This window comes from Phocoena phocoena, chromosome 11, assembly GCF_963924675.1.
Source record: "Phocoena phocoena chromosome 11, mPhoPho1.1, whole genome shotgun sequence".
NCBI lineage: Eukaryota > Metazoa > Chordata > Mammalia > Artiodactyla > Phocoenidae > Phocoena > Phocoena phocoena.
The window spans coordinates 72,560,354-72,582,372 of NC_089229.1; the positions used below are offsets into that span (position 1 = coordinate 72,560,354).

The 22,019-nt window shown below is 34.5% G+C and overlaps 1 protein-coding gene across 1 annotated transcript in view; it reads left to right on the top strand.

Moving 5' to 3' along the window:
* The window catches only part of SLC2A13 (solute carrier family 2 member 13), a 426,062-nt gene extending 420,113 nt beyond the window's left edge, over window positions 1–5,949 (top strand). The window contains exon 10 of the mRNA XM_065887651.1: window positions 5,537–5,949. Coding sequence (XP_065743723.1) covers window positions 5,537–5,763 — 227 coding nt within the window. The 3' untranslated portion in view covers window positions 5,764–5,949. The remainder of the gene's footprint in view (window positions 1–5,536) is intronic.
* The last annotated feature ends 16,070 nt before the right edge of the window (window positions 5,950–22,019 follow it).

The window sequence follows — 22,019 nt, forward strand, 5'->3', positions numbered from 1 at the left end:
TTTTGCTATTATAAATTCTCTATATGGCTTTCTTATTCCCCACAGTCCTTGGCAATGTTTCTGGGAAAAGATAAGAGGAACTCACCTTTCCTAAGCAGTATTGCTTATAGCCTTCACCCACCCACCTACACTTCAGACCCAGACATCTCCCAGCTATCTCCCCAGTTGGAAATCTTCACAGCAAGGCCTTTAGTTTAATGAAAAAACATAAACAGAGAATGGTAGAAAACTGCAGGAGTCTAGGGCTAATGCTTGAAGATGTCTCATAACAGGGATGGAGTGGTATCCAAGAGTGGAAGTAGGGTTAAAGTAGCTCCCCCAAATGCTGTGTTATGAGTTATGCCTTCCGCTCTGTCATCTGTGCTATTCGGGCCAAAGCATTTCAGGATCCACTGAGGCCAGCGCTTACCACTGCCAAAACTATAAATGTGGCAGAAATGTTCAAGTGAAAATGTGTGGAGACCGTAACTCAAAGAAAACAATCTTGAGAAGTGACTGAGTTAGGAAAAAACTTTGGGAAGCTACTTCAAGTTTATCTTTGCTAAAATGAAATGATTTTGGCTTTTTAGCAAGAGGATTTCTTCACTGTATGAGTTTATAGCTGTGATTGGATTCTAAATGATGAAATAGGAAGTTTTCATTCTAATCTTCTCATGAGCCTCTGTGATTGTATATTGAATGCCTATTGCTTAGTCCATTCTCTGATCCCCTCCCCTATCACCTCATCTCACCCCATCCCATGTTCTGGCTACTTATAATTCCTTTTTGTAAGAACAGGTTTATTTGTCAGCTCCCCTACCCCACCCCTCACAACTGGACCATAAATCCCTTGAGCTTAGGCCAGGATTATGCTTTGTTCACCATTATATTCCCAGTGCCCTCCAGGGCATCCTATTCACTTAATAAGCACTCAGAAGTATTTGTCAAATGAATAATTACACGGATGAACTTTTAGATAAATGGTGAATATGAGGAAACATTATAAAAGTCTATTCCTCCTGTCTTGTGAGCATGCTGAATTGATATTTACTTTTATTTAAAACTATTTATCTAATGCTTTTTTTATCTTTATAAAACTCCTCTCTCTGCTGATCACCATTTGGGACATTTAGAAATATTTATTTTCTTGGAAAGGGAACATGCTGGCATTTTAAACTGGATATATATTTAGTATATTCAGCCTTATCCCATTTGGCAATTAAAATGTTTTACATAAATTTGTAAGCTTATCTTCCTAACAGCATAAATATGAACACAATAAATATTTATCCATATTTTCTGATTCTTGAGAACACTTAAATATATGAAGACCTAAATATAGACTAATATCTTGAGAAAGCATTTTTTAATAGAAAGTAATAGACCAAATAATAAAAGTCTATGTGGTAAGACTTTTGATAGCAAAGCACCTCTTCCTTGAATAAATTCTGTCAGAAAAACATGAGGCAACAGAAGCAAAATTTAAATATGGCATAGCCAGGCTTCTTTCAGAAATATCTCCTTGGAAGAAGCTTTTTGCTTTGCATTAAGCCAAGCTTCTATCAGGTCAGCATACTGTCCATTAGGTCCTCACTAGTGGAACAGTATCTCAGCTCAGGTTAGATTTCCCCTATTTATTGCTCTATATTTTAATCTATAGGTTACTGATTTATGTAAGATGTATGTTTATATTCCTGATTTAACAAATATGCACCATAATGATGTATTTCTCTGGAAATATTCATGTCTTCTTTTACTTCCCTTTTTATTGTTTCATAAGACCTCAAGTTATTTTTGTTTTCCAACATCTTTATTGGAGTATAATTGCTCTACAATGGTGTGTTAGCTTCTGCTGTATAACAAAGTGAATCAGCCATATGTATACACATATCCCCATATCCCCTCCCTCTTACGTCTCCCTCCCATTCTCCCTATCCCAACCCTGTAGGTGATCACAAAGCACCAAGCTGATCTCCCTGTGCTATGCAGCTGCTTCCCACCAGCCATCCATTCTACATTTGGTAGTGTATATATGTCCATGCCACTCTCTCACTTCGTCCCAGCTTACCCTTCCCCCTCCCCGTGTCCTCAAGTCCATTCTCTATGTCTGCGTCTTTATTCCTGTCCTGCTCCTAGGTTCTTCAGAACCTTTTTTTTTTTTAGATTCCATATATATGTATTAGCATGCAGTATTTGTTTTTCTCTTTCTGACTTACTAAACTCTGTTTGACAGACTGTAGGTCCATCCACCTCACTACAAATAACTCAATTTCGTTTCTTTTTATGGCTGAGTAATATTCCATTGGATATATGTGCCACATCTTCTTTATCCATTCATCTGTCGATGGACACTTAGGTTGCTTCCATGTCCTGGCTATTGTAAATAGTGCTGCAATGCACATTGTGGTACATGACGTTTTTTGAATTATGGTTTTCTCAGGGTATATGCCCAGTAGTGGGATTGCTGGGTCGTGTGGTTCTATTTTTAGTTTTTTAAGGAACCTCCATACTGTTCTCCATAGTGGCTGTATCAATTTACATTCCCACCAACAGTGCAGGAGGGTTCCCTTTTCTCCACACCCTCTCCAGCATTTATTCTTTGTAGACTTTTTGATGACGGCCATTCTGAAGACCTCAGGTTTTGATTCCTTCCTAAACTATACTGCCTAGAAAGGTCTGCCTTGGACCCCATTCAGTAATGTTTATTACTAAAAGTTATCATTAAAATGTCACCAGTATATCACTTTATTTATAACACATGTGACTAAATAGATCCCTTGATGAGCATTATTATTAAAGTTCCTGTGTTGAAGTACTGAAATTCAATCAAACATGGTCTTTAATTCCTCATTTTATATGATTCAATTAAATATTTGTTTTAATCTGAAGCTTAATATAGGATTCTAATAAGATTTATTTCCTTTAGAATAAAGCTGAGGAATATCTGTACTCTTTAACAATCCTGACAGACTTGTTACATTTTTTTCATTTTCATTCCAAGGGGGCATAATTAAGAAAGTGAGTTACATAATTGACTTGCCCATTACATGGAGCAGGTCACAGCCTCCCAGGCCTGCCTACACCTCGCCTCTGTGGCTTAACCACAGGTCTCACCAGTGAAGCCCATATACGCAATTTTGGCATTTGCCTTCTTTAGATTACTCAGATTTTTATAAAAGGAATAGAAGTTCCTTAATTTGGCTTTGGGAATCTGGTTCACACACAAGAAACTTCATGGCCTTTAAGAATCTTCATAGTCCATCTAATTGTTTTTGACTGTATGAATTTAGCGCTAACAGATTTGATTTGTTACTTCTAATCATGCCACTATACCTAAATTGTGAAAGATGATGAATATTTCTCAACATTATATTTTATAAAGCCAGACTATAGACTATATTTACTCTGTTAGATATTTTAGAGTTTAGCGTCCTGATTTGGTCTAAAATGTTTTACCCTCTGCACTTATTTTTTTCTGTATTATCAACATGATTACCATCCTTTCTTTGCCCCTCCCCACAGAAGATTCCATTTCTCTTCTTATGTCCACAATTTTGCTTATCTGTATTCAGAACACAGGACTTCATCTCCTATCATTTTTTTCTCAAAATTCCAAATTCTCCAAGAGCTAGCTTGTCAGTTTCACCCTTTAGATGAAAACATTACCAATTTATTAGGCATGCTGATCTTACTAGCAACTATTCTTCCCTAGTCATTTAGTAAAACTTAATAATGCTGTCTTATCACTCTGTTGAGCAACTAACATCCAAAATTCTAATAGGAATATAGCATACATTTTTTCTATTCTTTGCAGTTTAGCCAGGCAGAATTTATTTTCCCTGTCAGATCAGGAAACAAGGTCAAGATAATTCAAGAAACTGCTCAAGGATTCAGCCTGCATCACTTTGTGACTTTCAGACCTACACTGTCTACAGAGACATGGTGCCTTTCTCTCACTATAACACTCAGCTGTTCATTCCAGATGACCTATTATTATTGTCTGATTATCAAGTATAAGACATAAAAATATATAAACTTGTAGTAAGTGTTTAATGTAAACCAAACTGAAATGAAGTAATTTTATTTATTTATATTTGTAAATGGAATTGTATTTTTATTAAAGAAAGGATTTGATTTATGCAGGTCCCACTCCTTAAGAATTATATAGCTTCTGATGATTTAATCTAACAAATTATGTCTTGGTTTAGTCAACCCTTTCATATTTTTCCTAATGTCTCATAGTTTACCTCTATTTCCCTTTTATTTTCTCATGGCTCCTCATTCCAAAGAGCAGATTCTTTGGAGTGGCCAGTTCAGCAGCATTTTTCCTCTCTAGTTTTCCTTGAGTCTTCCCAAGAAATGTTTCTGTGGATAGTACTGAAATGGTTACTTATAGGCCTACTAAACTACTTTATAGGCATAAAATCTACTTTAAGAAAGTAGTTTTAGTAATGTTTTTCCACATTCTGTAATGATTCAGCAGAACTGAGAAATACTATTCAGTTCTTTAATTGCTGTACTATTTAGCTTATAGCTTGACTTTCAAATATGTCTTCATGACGTCTAGTATAGCCCTTTATTTCAGATCTGCTACCCAGTGAGTTCCATCTGGCAGTCAACAAGAGAACATTCATTCTCTAAACACTCCAATGTGTCTGCACTGTACTAGGAACCCAAAGACAAGCCATAGACTCTGTCATTGAGGAGACCACTTTTGCTGGTCTCCTCCTCAAGCGTCTCATAACCATCTTTCCTATACCAGTCCTGATTTGGGTTGTAAAACTTAACAGAATTATAATTTAAACCATAAATTTAAATAGGAGCTGAGAAATGATTTTACTTAATGAGGAAACTGAGGTCCAGGGAGGAGGTTAAATGACTGTCTAGAAGCCACATAGCAAGACTTAAGCCAGATCTTCCAACTCCCAATCTGATATCCTTTCTCCTGCCATTTGTCTTTTAAGACCAGAGATATCCAGGAATGGTGAGAGGTGGTCATCTTTGGATTGTGATTGAAGGTAGATCCAACAGGGTTTTCTAACAGAGTGGGTATTGGGTGGGAGAGTAGGAGAAAACTCAAAGTTGACTTCCAGACTTTGGGCATTGACCCATGAATTCAGCAATATCGTCATTGAATGTGGTTCTGGAAATACAAGACAAATGAGAAGGAAATTTCTCCCTCAAAGTACCTCAAGTCTAGCAGACAAGACAGACAAATATATTTACCTAATTATAATACTTCTTGGTTGTTATATACCACTTTGCCTCAGCAGAGTTTTGTGAAAACACAATTAACTCTAACCAGGGAAGTGAGGAAAGACTTCAAAGCAGAAGTTATATCTGAGCCTGGTCTGTCATTCTTCTTGAGTGTGATTACACGACTTGAGTTTAGAAAGATAAATTGCATTATATTCACAGCATTAGAACAATTAGAATAAACGAGGCTGGAAGCAATTTTTTGGTTCCAGCTCAGACCACAGTCATGCATGATTGACCCGTTAAAATCAAGTACCCTTTCCAATGTAAACCTATACATATATATTATTTCCCATTGCAGGAGCCTTCTTCCTCTATGCTGGATTCGCTGCTGTGGGTCTCCTTTTCATCTACGGCTGTCTTCCTGAGACCAAAGGGAAAAAATTAGAGGAAATTGAATCACTCTTTGACAACAGGCTATGTACATGTGGTGCTTCAGATTCTGATGAAGGGAGATATATTGAATATATTCGGGTGAAGGGAAGTAACTATCATCTTTCTGACAATGATGCTTCTGATGTGGAATAATTGTCAGCTGCTGATATATTTAGTAATTTAAACAAACTTGGGAGAGAAGAAGAGCAATTGGTGACCTCACTGCCCTGCTTTTAATCTGGTTCTTTCCACAGTCTAGTTTTGAATGACTTCATATTCTAGAATATTTGATTCCAAGGAAGATACAATCACAATGACATTTTTTTTCACAAGCAGAGATGTAAAAAAAAAATCTACAGAGATTTTAAACTAATAGTTTTTGAGCAAATGTGTATAATTCCTTCCTGAGATAGTTTAAAATGAATATTATACCCAGTGACTTCCGTGATAATCCTTTTTTCCTAAGACTATATATAATTATTAGTGGCAATTGAGTCAGTGCTAATCTAGCCAAATCATATATGTGTGATATACTTACAGCAGAGGATTCTAAAGTATGGTCCAAGGGTATTTTCTGTCAAAGCATGGCCTGTTGGCCCTAAATTCTCTTAAGGACACGGAGCTTACCTGTGATCAGCTATTAGAAAGTAAACTCCATTTAAGCTTTCATCAACAAATTCAGAAGTGCATCCTACAGGGGCATAGCTGTCCTTATATCCTTTGGATCCCACATTTTGGTTTGTCTCTCCAATTCATATCTGGAAAGTTCTTCAGAAGCTGACTCTGTATAGGATCATTTGAACATTATGAAAAGCAGGGCTTTTAGGGTTTATTTTCCTACATATTTTTTGCATCAGTGAGAAGTATACATTTGCACAGATTAGCTAGCAAGTTTTGATAAGTATATTTTATTGCTAGAAAGTAAGAAAGAAAAGATTTTTATGGACCTTAAAGATTTTTAACCCTGAGTTAGTCACTTAGGTCTGCAACTGTAAACACAAAATAGCACTAGATCTTCAACTGTGTTTCAGGGTCAGTTTTTGTTCATGCCAAAATCACCAGATATTCACCATGCCTTCACTCATCCACTCTGGAGTTCTAGTATTTGTGCCTTCATTTGTGTGATATAAATAACTTCTAGCAGACTAATTTTCCCCTTCTTTTAAATAGTTTCTGAAACAAGAAAGGAAGGAAGAAAATCAGTGGCAGAAATAATCCTGCTGTTACTGATGTTTGTTTAATTAAGTAGTGGGACTTCTATTTTTCTTAACTTTTTATTAACTCTTCCTAAGGGAATTGTCACATTTTGTTACTTACGGTACTCGTCTTTTTTTTTCCTTTTAATTCTGAGAGCATAAACTAATTTTTATTTTGCACACCCTTTCTCATTTTACCTGACATTCTATATTAAAAGATACATAGATTTGTCTGTGGGTTTTTCCTTTGTCTCATGCTTGGCTTGGATTTTTTTCCTCCTTGTCTAAAAATTGGGATTTTCTACTGGAACAGATTAATGGTTCTCATGTAATATGCCTTTAAGAGATGTTGACTTACTACATTTCTACAATATCTTTTCAAAGTGTTCATTGGTTTTTATGCTCATTCATCAGTGAACTCCAATTTTCACTCGTATGTTAAGAACTATATAGTATGTACAAACTCACAAGATTACTTGCTAGTTCCAGTGGAAATACGAATGACTCTTCTGTGGTCAGTTAAGAGTGCGTACATTTGATGCATTTTAAAATAGCCCTAAGTATCTAATAAGGTACTTTTTGGAGTGAAAAAGTGGCTCTCTAAATTCAGTATGTTTCTGCCAGTCTCCAAGATGGTTTGGTCTCTCTTGCTTGTTCTTATCACAATGATCACAGCTGAGAATGTAGCCAAGGAGGTTCATTCTCTAAACCTAAAAATCCTTCAGTCAAAAAACAGTTTTCTCCCTTTGATAATTTCATGTAACTAAAAAAAATTAGAGAGCTTCTTTCCTTGAATTAGGCACTTTGGCAATTGATTTCTAAGGGGATATTAATTTTGATTTTCCCCAGAAAAGCAGATGTGCTTTGATAGAGAAAGTTATTATTCTATCAATATTTCTTATCCCATAAGAAATTTATATTTCACACAGGTAGAGTGAAGCAGAAAATGAACTATTGTGTGGTAAAATATATCAGAATATAATGTGGAGAAAAAGTATTTAGACCCATAAAATGATCTATTTAGAAGTTTGTTTTCCTGATTTATCCAAATAATTGCCTCAATTCTTCTCTTTATTGTATACATAGCCTTAACTATATGTTTATACTCAGCTGAGCTGAATGCACAGTAACTTTATTAAAGGAGCACCTGGGCTCATTATTTCCTAAAGTAGAACATAGCCTGTTCTCCTTGACATAAGCAAATGGTGTTTTCAACTTTATATCCATAAATGCACATAATAACAGGGAAAAATAGCCACAGTTCTTTTCCTCTATTCTCCTCAATTCCTTCTATAAGGGACTACTTGTTATTTATATAGTGATAAAGATAACATTCCGTATCTTTGAAGTATAAGAGAGGCACAGTATAAGAATTATTTATAATTTTTTAATAACTACTTGAAAAGGAACCTTATACAATTAGGGTATTATTTTTAGATTCAGTGAACATTTATAGTATATTAAAAATTAAATGTTTGAATTTTGCAGGTTTTTTAGTATTATGCACCTTTTAAGTTATCAAGCATCTTTGGCTACCGCTATCAACTTGAAAACATTCCATTTGAAATATCATCAAATATATATTTTGTAGGACAATTTATATATGGTATGATTTGACCTACCATATTAAAACACATTAAGCATCATGATTTTAGCTGAAATTATATGTTTCCTTCTAAACATGCTGCAAATTTAATAGAGGTATATTGTGATTTAGGAAAATATAGGGAAGACAGTCATAACCCCTACTGAGGCTTAGCTGGATGGCTGGTGAGATCTGCACTAGACTTAAGAGAATGTAACGTTTCATCTGCATCTGAACACATAGGGCTAAATGTGATGTCAAATTTTAAAGATTTGGTATTAATATTTTTCTTAAATATAAAAGTTCTTATAATTTTGATTGTTTCACCTTAGTCAATAATTGCCCAAAACATGATTTTTAATGTATATGTAAAAGATCTAAATTAAAACTAGATTTAAAGGGTAATATTTCCATTTGAAATTTTGTTCCCAGTCATATGCAGTAGTTAGTTCCCAGATGGAAAATGCTATGAGAGTAATGCTATCAAGTGCTTTTCATATTTTTATTTTACCACTGAACCATTTTAATATAAAAGAGTCTAAATATTATTTCTTAAGTTATTCACTCTAAAATAGGAAATCTGTTAAAGCAGAGAATTTAGAAATTGTTTACTATAATTTCAAAATCAGTTATATAGAGGAAGAATTAATAGGAAAAATATAAGTTGACAACTTATCCTTTTCCTTTTATATCAGAAAGTAAAACTGAAATGTACTATAATAATCCATAGATCTTGGGGGGAGAATATTCTAGAAAATACTCTTCACATGTTATCTAAGAAAGTCTCACTAGTCTCATTAGTTTAATGACACTAATATATTTTATAAATACTGTAATACAGTAAGGGGAGTGGGAAAATTGTTTTGACTTTATTTTATCAGCACAGTAATTAAGAACAATAAAATAAGATGTTTTGTTATAATCAGAATTTTCTACTATTCTCTTAGTTATAATATTTCAAATTATACTAAGTACCTAACAACTGACATTTATACAGTTGTTGTATCATGTTTTAAGTTGCCAAATTCCGACATTTTCAGTAACTACGAATAAAAGAATGACATACCATGCTGGAAGCAGAGAATTCGTAATATGTGCTTTATACCAAAATGTATCGAATTGTGGGTAAAATTTACAGCTCATGTGTAGCTTCTGCCTGTTAAGAGACTCAGAACTGTTCTCTGCATTAGTTTTAACATCCTATTTTCTGTCACTTTCTATCTATTTTCTTAGCCTCATGTACAGTAATGTTAAGCTAATTTGATGAAGTGATTCAGGTTGTAGCAATGTATCAGTTTTCAGTTCTTCTGGGTGAGCAATATTGCTGCTATTTTCTAGAAATAGCAATCATTTTAAAATGCCAAACAGCTTACTGCTACCAACTTTCTTAAACATCATCTCTTAGAGAAGGAGATTTTCATGTGCCAATAATCATCAGAGAGGTATTTTGTAAGTGTTAATGATGTTCAGAAGTACATGAAAGAATTTTATCTCATAATTTGCTTGTGAGTGTAAAACAATGTAATTCTTATAAATTTTTACTTTGTATGTATAAAACACAGTCTGTTGCACTTGAGTGATTTGGTCTATGGAATGTTAAATATCTACCTTCATTTAGCAGTAATATTCATGTTTTGATTTTAGACAGTTAAGTTCATGCATTTAATTTTATCATATCTATATAAATGGGAAAAAGAAATATAGCTTACAAGTACTAAAAATTAAAAACCACCAATATTTTGTCAAGTTTTAAAATTTTAGCAAATTTAACATTATTCCGTCTCATTTGAAGGTTAAAAAAATGATACTTATCTCTAGCCAAAGTTGAAATTTATATTCTACATGTCCAAACTGGTTCCTAGCTGCTTTTGGACTATATCTCACTTGATGTTATAGTATCTTTTATTTGTAATAAATGTTCAAATTTCTATTTAAAAGCTCTATTGTACATCTAGATTAAATGAAAACACAGGTTTATGCTTTTAAAATATGTTTTCAAAAGTATATTTTAATTTCTGAGAATGCATGTTATATAGTGTTTAATACTCCACATGTCTTAGCAAATCCAATATATTTATTCCTACATATGACACATGGAATATCTCTTAAAAATTATGAATACGTATCATTTCCTTCAAAGTCATTGTAGCCTATAGTTGTATCAAAAGTATTGTATATTTTATGGAGATTTAGTGATGTATATGTAAATGTTTTTTAAGTTATTTTATTGAAGTTCAATCTTTACATAAAATTTAAATCTTTTTTTAAAAAAGTGTCAGTGCCAGAACTGTAAATGAAAATAGTCAAATAAAAGTTAAGACAATTCACTACTCATTTGTCTCCCTTGTAGTTTTGTATTTTATCCAATTCTTTTCCTTGGATTTTAGGATCTAGGTTACAAAGTAAAAGCATCTACAAAGATTACCTACCTCTATATATTTATGCAATGCTACTCATTTTAATGATATTTTACCTCTTTTTGACCATGGTTAAACTTAACTACCTTTAAAACTATTTTATAATACCTAAAAATTATTGCAAGGAGTTATTCTAAATAGTAAATATAAAACTTTGAAATGAAGTACTCAGAAATCCTTGAAATATTGTTTCTTATTGTTGTCAGAACTAGATGTTGACATGAACCATTGTGTCAGATTGACAAAAATTGTTTATTGTTGTTGCTTTGTAAATGAAAACAAAATACCTGCTGGATGACCAGTTGACAGTTCTTTTGGAATTCTGCTGCTCTTCATTGCCATTCTGCCCCAACTGTAGCTTTTATTAGTAAGCATTATATTATTGTTTGATCTGGGCAGCCATCAGACTTATCTCCATAGTTAGGGTGTGCCATCCTGAGCCCAACTATAGAACTAGTCTGAGGAGATCCTCTGAAGACCCTAGATCCACTTTCACTCAAAGGCTTACAATGGAGTTGCATCTTAAGCAAGGATTCTGATGTCAGCAGGTAAGGCAAAAATCCTACAGTCAAAATGACCCTTGAAAATCCCATAAGTTATGTATAAAGTGTCCACTCGTCCGAATACCTGAATAGTGCAGTTCATATCTGTATCAGTGGTCAGAAAAGTCTTCATTTAATTGTCTAATCTTGTGGGGTAAATGTTGTCATCCTTTTGTGGATACTAAAACTTAAATTCAGAACATTTTGGTGATTTGCCCAAGATCACACACTAGGAAGTGTTTACAAAATTTTTCTCTGCAGTGACTACACCACACTTTCTCTCTTGGTCCTCATTTGGAATGTCTTCTTGTCAGATCCAGGCAGAAAGATTAAAAAATAGACATCATGTTATTGCTGTATTATAACTTAAAGGGTGTGAAGAAAAAGAATCAGATACCTCATTTTAACCTGGACTATAGACACAAATCTTGAAAACCTTTAATTTGGGGATTCTTTTCCAAATATGAAGCAGTATACAAATGGTTTCCAACTTAAAGTGGTACAACTTAATTTTTCAACTATAAGATAATGTGAAAGTGATTCATATTTAGTAGAAGCTGTACTTCGAATTTTTAATTTTTATCTTTTCCTAGGCTAGCCACATGTGGTATGATAGTCTCTCTTGTGATGCTGGGCAGGGCAGCAGCCACAGCTCCCAGTCAGGCACGCTGTCACCAGGGTAAACAACTGATAAGCTTATAACAATCCCATACCCACACAACCATTCTGTTTTCACTTTCAAAACAGTATTCAATAAATTACATGAAATACTCAACATTTTATTGTAATACAGGCTTTGCGTTAAATGATTTTGCCCAACTGCAGGTTAATGTAAGTATTCTGAGCACATTTGAGGTAAGCTGGGCTAAGGTATGATTTCAGTAGGTTAGTATTAAGTGTATTTTCAATTTAGGATTGGTTTGTCAGGATGTAACCCCATCAGAATGAGGAAGATCTGTATAGTACATTATTTAAGAGGTCAGACTGATACAAATTATCTAGGTTTGGATCCCAGCGTTTCCACTTACTGCTTGGTAACCTAAATCACTGAGTTACTCTTTGCCTCACCTTCTTATATATGAAATGGAGATATTACTATCTACCTCATATAAGTGTTGCGGCAGGGAGGGGTAACATTGGTTAGTCGTGTAAAGCACTTAGAGGAATGGCAAATAGTAAGTGCTGGATAACTGTTGGCTGTTCTTAGTATCATCGTCCATATGCTATCCCTGATGCTAAGGTCATGATGTGCATAGGGACAGGAGCACATGGGTTTCTTTGACACGTCAGGCGGGCTGTGTGAGTGCGACAGCCAGGCTCTCTGCTGACCAGAATGGTTTGAGCTGATCTCGCTGACTATCCTGATACTCCTCTTCCTTTCTCCACCTCTTTTCCATTAGTATCCTCCTGAATGGCACAGCAGATAAGAACACAACCTTCTCATTTTCTCCTGATTAACAGGATGTAATATATAATTTCTATGATCTCCCAGCCATGAAAAAAATAATTTTAAAAAACCCCTCAGTTAATTATCATTTAAATTCTTTTCAGCATTTAAAAAATAATTTTGAAATCCTCTCTGAATGACAACTGACATTAACCCTTTTACCAATAGGCTATATTGAAATTAAGCTCATATTATTATAGATGCTATGAATTCAACATGAAACATTGAAGGTATTTTTTACCTCCAGTATTTCATGCACTTTTCCACTACACTTACAAAACTTAATTTCAGATGACCACCATGCATGGTAAGTAAATTTTTTACATGAAAGAAAATATTGGCATGCTTTACTTTTATCAAATAGATATTAAACTCACAAGACAGATCTGATAGAGCAGTGTTTCTCAAAGTGTTGTCCCCAGACTAGTAGCGCTAGCATCACCTGTGAGTTTATTACAAATGCAAATCTGTGGACTTTACCCGACCTACTGAATCAGAATCTCTGGAATTGTAGCCCAGGAAGCTTTTTTTTAAATATAATTGACATATATAACACTGTGTAAGTTTAAGGTATACCAAGTATTGATTTGATACATTTATATATTGCAATAGAAGCACCACCATAGAGTTAGCTAATACTTCTATCATATCACATAACATTTCTTTTTTGTGGTGAGAACAATTAAGATCTAGTCTCTTAGCAGCTTTGAAGTTTATAAATACAATATTGTCTATAAAGCTCATCAGGCCTTATTTGTCCACTAATTCCAAGTTTGTACCCTTAATCATCTCCCCAATTCCTCTAACCCCCAGCCTCTAGTAACCACTATTCTACTCTCTGTTTTTACAAGTTCAGCTCTTTTAGATCAGGAAACTGTAATTTAACAAACTCTCCAGGTGATTCTTAAGCACATGATTGTGTGAGAACCATTGCATTAGAATTTTGAAATCATCACTTTCTTTCAAATGGTAATAAGCTCATCTACTGAATATTGAACTAATTGAGCGGATTTATCTTCAAGTTACTTAGGAATTCATAAAGCTAAGTCACTGACACTTCAGGGGTGTTGCACATGGTTTTACCTTTGCCTGGTATGCTCATCACCCTATTTGTGCGTCTAATTCTTTTTTGTTATTCAAATATCAGCTCAAAATCATCTCTGAGGCCTACCTTGATTATACAACTTAATTACTCCCTTCCTCTCCATGACATTATCAGGTAACCTTGTTTTATTTTCTTCCGAGTGTTTATCACTATTTGAGAATTATTTTTCTTATTTCTTGTCTGTTTCTCCCACTAGAATATATACTGCATGACAGCAGGGAACTTGTATTATTTAACCACTGACTCTCCAGCACCTCATACAATGCCTAGCATATAATATGTGCTCAATAAATATTTGAAGAATAAATGGATGCATGCATCACAGGAGCTCCTGTGGTCCACAAAGGAACAGTGGAAGCTTTTTCTGGGCTAAAAAATGATGAAAATGACACCATGGCACCAGGCCAATATCAACAAGCATGGTTTGAAAATGAACCTCTGTATAGGAAAGCTGTTTTAATCAAACAGCAAATTCCATGTGGTATATGAATGCATGTGTTTTCACATAAACACATTTGGATGATAAATTTTGTTTTTTATGATTCCTGTTAAAAGAAAGGGAAATCTGTTTATAATAACAAAATTATTAAGTATTAGGATAGCAAGCTTGGGGTGGAATTTGCATGTTTTATAATAAATTAATCTGCTTCTATGTTTTCTTTATAGACAACAACTCATATGACAGATATTTTGTATACATCATTTTATTCTATCCTAACAAAAACCCTATACAAAAAAGACTGTTATTACCACAATTTTATGAATGAGGAAATAATTGAGTCACAGGAAGTAACATAATATGTTCAGTAGCATAACTTGTAGAGTCTGAATTTAGACCCAGGTCAGTTTCTGTCACTTTTAACCACTTCCCTTTATTGTTGTTGTTGTTTTTTACAATGAGTTTTATCATGGAAAAATTGATACCTGCCTCTACCTGAAAATTTTTGTACTATTTTCTTCGCAGGGTCTCTGGTTATGGATTTAGGAACTAAAACATAACTACTGAATAAAACTGACAGTATAATTTAGAGTCAAATGTGAAAGGATTAGCATTTAGTTAAAGTCAAAAATGATCAGTAATTTCTGAAAACATGCCCAAATTTACATTTATGAATTAACCCTGAGAATCCTAATAAGTTTCCTTGCTCTAAACTGTTCTCTGTCTGAAATGAATATAGCTACTCCAGCTTCTTTTAATTAGTGTTAGCTTGGTATTTCTTTCTCCATCCCTTTACTTTTTTTTTTCTTTTTTTTTTTTTTGCGGTACGCGGGCCTCTCACTGTTGTGGCCTCTCCCGTTGTGGAGCACAGGCTCCAGACGCGCAGGCCCAGTGGCCATGGCTCACAGGCCCAGCCGCTCTGCGGCATGTGGGATCTTCCCGGACCGGGGCATGAACCCATGTCCCCTGCATCAGCAGGCGGACTCTCAACCACTGCGCCACCAGGGAAGCCCCATCCCTTTACTTTTAATCTATACGTGTCTTTATATTTAGAGTGGGTTTCTTGAAGGCAACATATTGTTGGGTCCTGTTTTCTGATCCACTGTGACAATCCACTTTTGTGTGTGTGTGTGTGTGGTACGCAGGCCTCTCACTGTTGTGGCCTCTCCCGTTGTGGAGCACAGGCTCTGGACGCACAGGCTCAGTGGCCATGGCTCACAGGCCTACCCACTCTGCAGCATGTGGGATCTTCCCAGACCGGGGCATGAACCTGTGTCCCCTGCATCGGCAGGCGGACTCTCAACCACTGCGCCACCAAGGAAGCCCAGCAATCCACTTTTTAATTGGAGTATTTAGACCATTGACATTTAAAGTGATGTAATATCTATCATATTTGTAACTCTTTTCTATTTGTTGCCTTTGTTCTGTGTTCCTATTTTTTCTACTTTTTCTGCCCTTTGTGGTTTTAATTAAACATATTATATGATCCCATTCCTCTTTGTTCTTAGCGTATCAATTATAATTTTTTCCTCACTTTTTTAAAGTGGTTGCCCTAGAGTTTGTAATATGCATGTGCAACTAATATAAGTCCATTTCAAATAACACTATACTCCTTCACGGGTAGAATAAGTACCATATAATAACAAAATATTCCTAATTTCTCATTTCTTTTCCTTTTATTTCTGCTCTCATTCATTTCACTTGTACATAAGTTATACATTGAATGCTGTGTTGTTATTATTTTGAATAAACTATTTGTTCAATCAATTATGAATAAGAAATAAAAGTTTTTAATTTACCTTCACTCATTCTTTTTGTTGTTGCCAGGTTTCTGACCTACATAATTTTCTTTTTTTTTTCTTTTTTTTTTTTGTGGTACGTGGGCCTCTCACTGCTGTGGCCTCTCCTGTTGCAGAGCACAGGCTCCGGATGCACAGGCCCAGCAGCCACAGCTCATGGGCCCGCCACTCCGAGGCACATGGGATCCTCCCAGCCCGGGGCACAAACCCGCATCCCCTGTGTCGGCAGGCGGACTCTCAACCACTGTGCCACCAGGGAAGCCCATTTTCTTTCTCTCTGAAGAACTTTTTTTAACATTTCTTGCAAGTCAGGTTTTATGGCAACAAATTCTCTCAATTTTCATCTGAGAAGATCTATTTCTTCTTCACTTTTGTAGGATAATTTTACAGGATCCAGAATTAAAGGTTGATGTTTTGTTTTGTTTTTTTTCTCCCAACACTTTAAATATTTCACTCCACTCTCTTCCTACTTACCTGGTTTCTGAGAAATCAGGTGTAATTTTAATGTTTCTCCTCCGTAAGTAAGGTGTTTTTTTCCTCTGGCTTCCTTCAAGATTTTTTTCTTTATTTTTGATTTTCTGCAGTATGAATATGACATGCCTAAGTGTAGGTTTTTTGACATTTATCTGAGCTTCCTAGATCATTGATCTGTTATCCGACATAAATTTGAGGAAATTCTCAGTCATTATTGCTTCAAATATTTCTTCTCTTTCTTCTCCTTCTGATATTTCCATTACATGTATGTTACACCTTTTGGAATTGTCCCACAATTCTTGGATATTCTGTTCAATTTTTTAAGTCATTTTTTCTCTTTAATTTTAGTTTTGAAAGTTCCTGTTGACATATTCTCAAGTTCAGGGATTCTTTTCTGAGCTGTTTCCAGTCTATTAATGAACCCATCAAAGTCAGTCTTCATTTCTGTCAAAATGTTTTTGATCTTTAGTGTTTCTTTTATTGAAAGAATAGATTCTTTCTTAGAACTCTCACCTCTCTGCTTACATTACCCCTCTGCTCTTGCATATTGTCTACTTTTTCCATTAGAGTCTTTAGCAAATTAATCATAGTTACAACAAATTCTCAGTTTGATAATTTCAACATCATTGGCATATCTGAATCTGATTCTGATGCTGTTCTGTCTCTTCAAACTGTGTTTTTTGCCTTTTAGTATGCCTTGTAATTTTTTCTTGAAAGCTGGACTTGACATACTGGATAAAAGGAACTCCAATAAATAGGCCTTTAGTGATACAGATATAGGGTGTGGGTGGAGGAGAAGTGTTCTATAGTCCTGTGATTAAGTCTCAGTATTTTAGTGAGCCTGTGTCCCTGGGCTATGAACTTCACAAGTTCTCATTTGTTTTTTGTTTTTTTTCCTAAGGTGGAACAAGATGACTATAGGGAACTAGAGATGGGTATTTCCCTTCCTCCAGGTCAATTAGATTCTGATAAAGCTCCAGTAGGTTAGGCTGTAGTAACTGAGTTTCTCTTGACCTTGTTAAGAACAGAATGCTCTGGCCTATTTCAAAATGCTTCCTTTTTCTTCCTCCTGCCAGAAGCCTGAGAGATTTTCCCCAATCTCCACTGTCAGAACCTGGTAGAGCTCTTAGAAGTAAAGCTCAAAAAAGTGTATGGAAGCCTCAGTATGACTGTGACATCCTGGAATTTTTAACTCTCACACTTCCACACTGAGCTTCCATCAATTACAATTTAGTTTTCTCACCTTGACACTGCTTCCCATAGAGGTTTCTGCTCTTGACTTTTTGCTTAAGTAAGTTGTGATTCTCTGTGTCCTCCTGTCTCCAGTTTAGGAGGCAGCAATTTGCCCTGTGACCTCACTTCTCATATGGAAGAGTTGTTGATTTTCAGTTTGTTCAGCTTTTTATTTATTAGGGTGGTATAACTCCCAAGCTCCTTACATGCCAGACCAGAAACTAATAAGCTTCCTCGGCTCTATAATATACAATTAGGATTACTCCAGCTGAGGTAGACACAATACCTTTTTATACACTTTAAGAGACCTTTTTCATACCAGGAGGAACTACTGGGCAAGTGACCAGAAGACACTGAAGCCTTTTCAGAGGTTGTCACAAGCAGGGAAGTCCCTGAGCTCCAAGACAGCTGTAACTTCAGAAAACAAAAATAATATATTACCTTATTTTTGAAGTTTAATCAGGAATCTCAGGTAACCTGAAGGTGTCAACAGGGAAGCCCTCAAATTGCTAGATGTTGGAGCTCATATATCAACACACTTAATAAACGTAGCGTAGGTATAACTGGCAGTTACATGACCTCTTCCTCTCTCTCAAAAAAAAAAGATGTCTAACTGTGGAAAGGAACCTGAGAGAGTGGCCTTTTATAAAAGAGCATCCAGCTAAGCACAGATCAGAAAACATTGTCAGTCTACAATCACTCTGTACCCCAAGCACTATGAAATGAATCATGTGATAAAATTCCTCTGTCCCCAGTAATACTGATTCTCCTCAGCAAAATGGAGATATAACATTCTAATCATTTTCCACAATAAGGTGATGATCAGGCCGATTGAATTCTATTGAAATGCTTGTATGTCCCCAGGATTATAGTAGGTCCTATGTAAGGTATTCTTATAAAGGGAAGGATGTGACCCATGAGAAGCTCAAAGTCCAGTTGGAATGACAGAATAAGAGAGATGTAAATCTAATGAAAATTCTAAATGCATAAGACAAATAACTTTCCAGGGAGAACTATAGAAATGAATTTTGAAAGAACTTGAAATGCTTTCTATAAATTAAAGATGTTTAAGAATGTAAAGGAGCACTTTTTTCATGAAACAACTACTCATGTTACATTAAATTTTTTAGTTCATTCAGACAACACAAATCAGATTTCCTTTTACATGGCTTTAATTTTATTATAAAAAATATCATTGAATAGCCGGATTTTAAATATTATCCCTTAGTTTGGGGGAAGCAAAAAAACAAAATTTTGAAAAGAGAAAAAATAACCTTCTTAAAAAAACAAGAAAATTGTATTTTATTAGCAGATATAGTTGTTTCAACTCCAAATCTCACTTTCTTTCTTTTTCACTATATTACTTCTACAGCAAAATAAGGATCTCACTGATTCCACCTTGCAATTCATATTTCTAACCACAAGTTATCCTTGCAAGTGAACCCAAGATGCAAACTAAATAAAACCTTAATATTTTCACTTTTGCTTGGTGAAGTGCCCCCCACAAATCAAAACAAAACTAACATGCAAACAAAAAAGGACATTAAAAATTACAACAAATTACAACATTGTTTTAGTGAAAATGAATACCTATCTCCTATTAATTTGATACAAACATTTTGGAAGGCAATATAATTCACACATATTCTAATTCCTAATTCCACTTTCACCATAGGAAATCTGCCATAGGAATTCACCATAAGAAATAAAATTGGCAGAAAACATTTGAAGAAATTATGGCTGAAAACTTCCCTAACCTGGGAAAGAAAAAAGAGATCCAGGTCCAGGAAGCAAAGAGAGCTTTAAACAAAATGAACCCAATAAGATCCACACCAAGAAATATAATTAAAATATTGAAAATTAAAGATAAAGGAAAAATCTAAAAGCATAAAGAGAAAAACAACCAGTTATGTACAAGGGAACCACCATAAAACTATTAGCTGATTTGTCAGCAGAAACTTTGCAGGACAAAAGACAGAAAGGAAAAGAACTCCAATCAAGAACACTCTACACATCTAGGTTGTCATACTGAGTTGAAGAAGAGATTAGAGTTTCCCAGACAAGCAAAACCTAAAAGAGTTCATCGCCACTAAACCAACCTTACAAGAAATGTTAAAGGGACTTCTCTAAGCTAAAACAAAAGGTTATAACTAGAAATAAAAAAATATATGCAAGAAAAAATCCTCAATAGTAAAGGCAAACAAACTAAAGGTAGTGGATCAACAAGTTATAAAGCTAGTATGAAGGTCAAAAAACAAAATTAGTTAAATCAACTTTAACTACAATAATTAGTTAAGAAATGCACAAAATTAAAGTTGTAAAATAAGACAACGGAAACAAAATGTGGAGGAGAAGAGTAAAAATATAGCGCTTTTGAAATGTGTTCTAACTTGACTGTCAAAATAGACTGCTCTCTCTCTCTCTCATATATATATACACACCTCATATACACATATATATATACACATCTCATGGTAACTACAAACACACATATATATATATATATACACATCTCATGGTAACTATAAACCAAAAACCTATAACAGATACACACAAAAAAATAATAGGTAAGAAATCTAAACAAAGCACTAAAGTAAGTCATCAAACCACAAGGGAAGAGAACAAGAGAAGAAAGAAACACAGAAGAGCTACAAAAATAATCAGAAAACAAGGAATAAAATGGCAATAAGTACATACCTAACAACAGTTATTTTCAATGTAAATTGACTAAATGCTCCAATCAAAAGACAAAGCGTAGCTAAATGGATAAAAAAAACAAGACCCATATATATGCTGCCTATAAGAGACTCACTACAGATAAAGACACACAGAGACTGAAACGGAAAGGATGGAAAAAGATATTCCATGAAAATGGAAACCAAAAAAAAGCTGGGGTAACAGTACTAGGCAAAATGCTAGGCTTATTGGGCAAAATAGGCCTTAAAACAAAAACTCTAACAATGACAGAGAACAGCATAACGTAATGATAAAGAATCAGTCCAACAAGAAGAAATAACATTTGTACATATTTATGCACCCAACATAGGAGCGCCTAAATATATATAAAGCAGATATTAACACACATAAAGGGAGAAATTCACAGCAATAATAGGGGACTTTAATACTCCATTTACATCAATGGATAGGTCTTCCAGACAAAAAATCAATAAGAAAACACTAGTCTTAAACAACACATTAAGAGCAGATGAATTTAATAGATATATAGAGAACATTCCATATGAAAGCATAAAAATACACATTTTTTTTCCATGTGCACATGGAACATTATCCAGGATAGATCACATGTTAGGTCATAAAACAAGTCTCAATAAATTTAAGAACATTGAAATCATAGCAAGCATCTTTCCAACCTTAGTAATATGAAAGTACAAATCAATTACAAGAAGAAAACTTGTAAAACACAAGGAAAAACACAAACACAAAGAGACTAAACAACATGTTACTGAACAACAAATCAGTAACTGAAGAAATCAAATTGAGAATCAAAAATTACCTGGAGACAAATGAAAATGGAAACACAACATTCCAAAGTCTATGGAATGCACCAAAATCAGTTCTAAGAAGGGAGATTATAGCATTACAAGCCCACCTCAAAAGACAATAAAAAATTCAAACAATCTAATCTTATACTTAAAGGAACTAGAAAAAGAAGAAGAAACAAAACCCAAAATTAGTAGAAGGAAGGAAATAATAAAGATCTGAGTGGAAATAAATGAAATAGAGACTAAAAACTTAGAAAATATCAATGAAACTAAGAGCTGTTTTTTAAAACAATAAACAAAACTGACAAACATTTAGCCAGACTCAGCAAGAAAAAAGGGAGATGGGCCAAATAAATAAAATTGGAAATAAAAGAGGAGACATTATAACATACCACAGAAATATAAATGATTATAAGAGACTACTATGAACAATTATACACCAACAAATTGGACAACCAGGAAGAAATGGATAAGTTCCTAGAAATATACAATCTTCCAATTCCATGAATCATGATGAAATAGAAAATCTGAATAGACAAATTACTAGTAATGAGAGTGAATCAGTAATCAAAAGATTCTCAACAAACAAATATCTAGGATTAGACAGCTTCACTGGTGAATTCTACCAAATATTCAAAGGAGATTTAATTCCTATCCTTCTCAAACTAT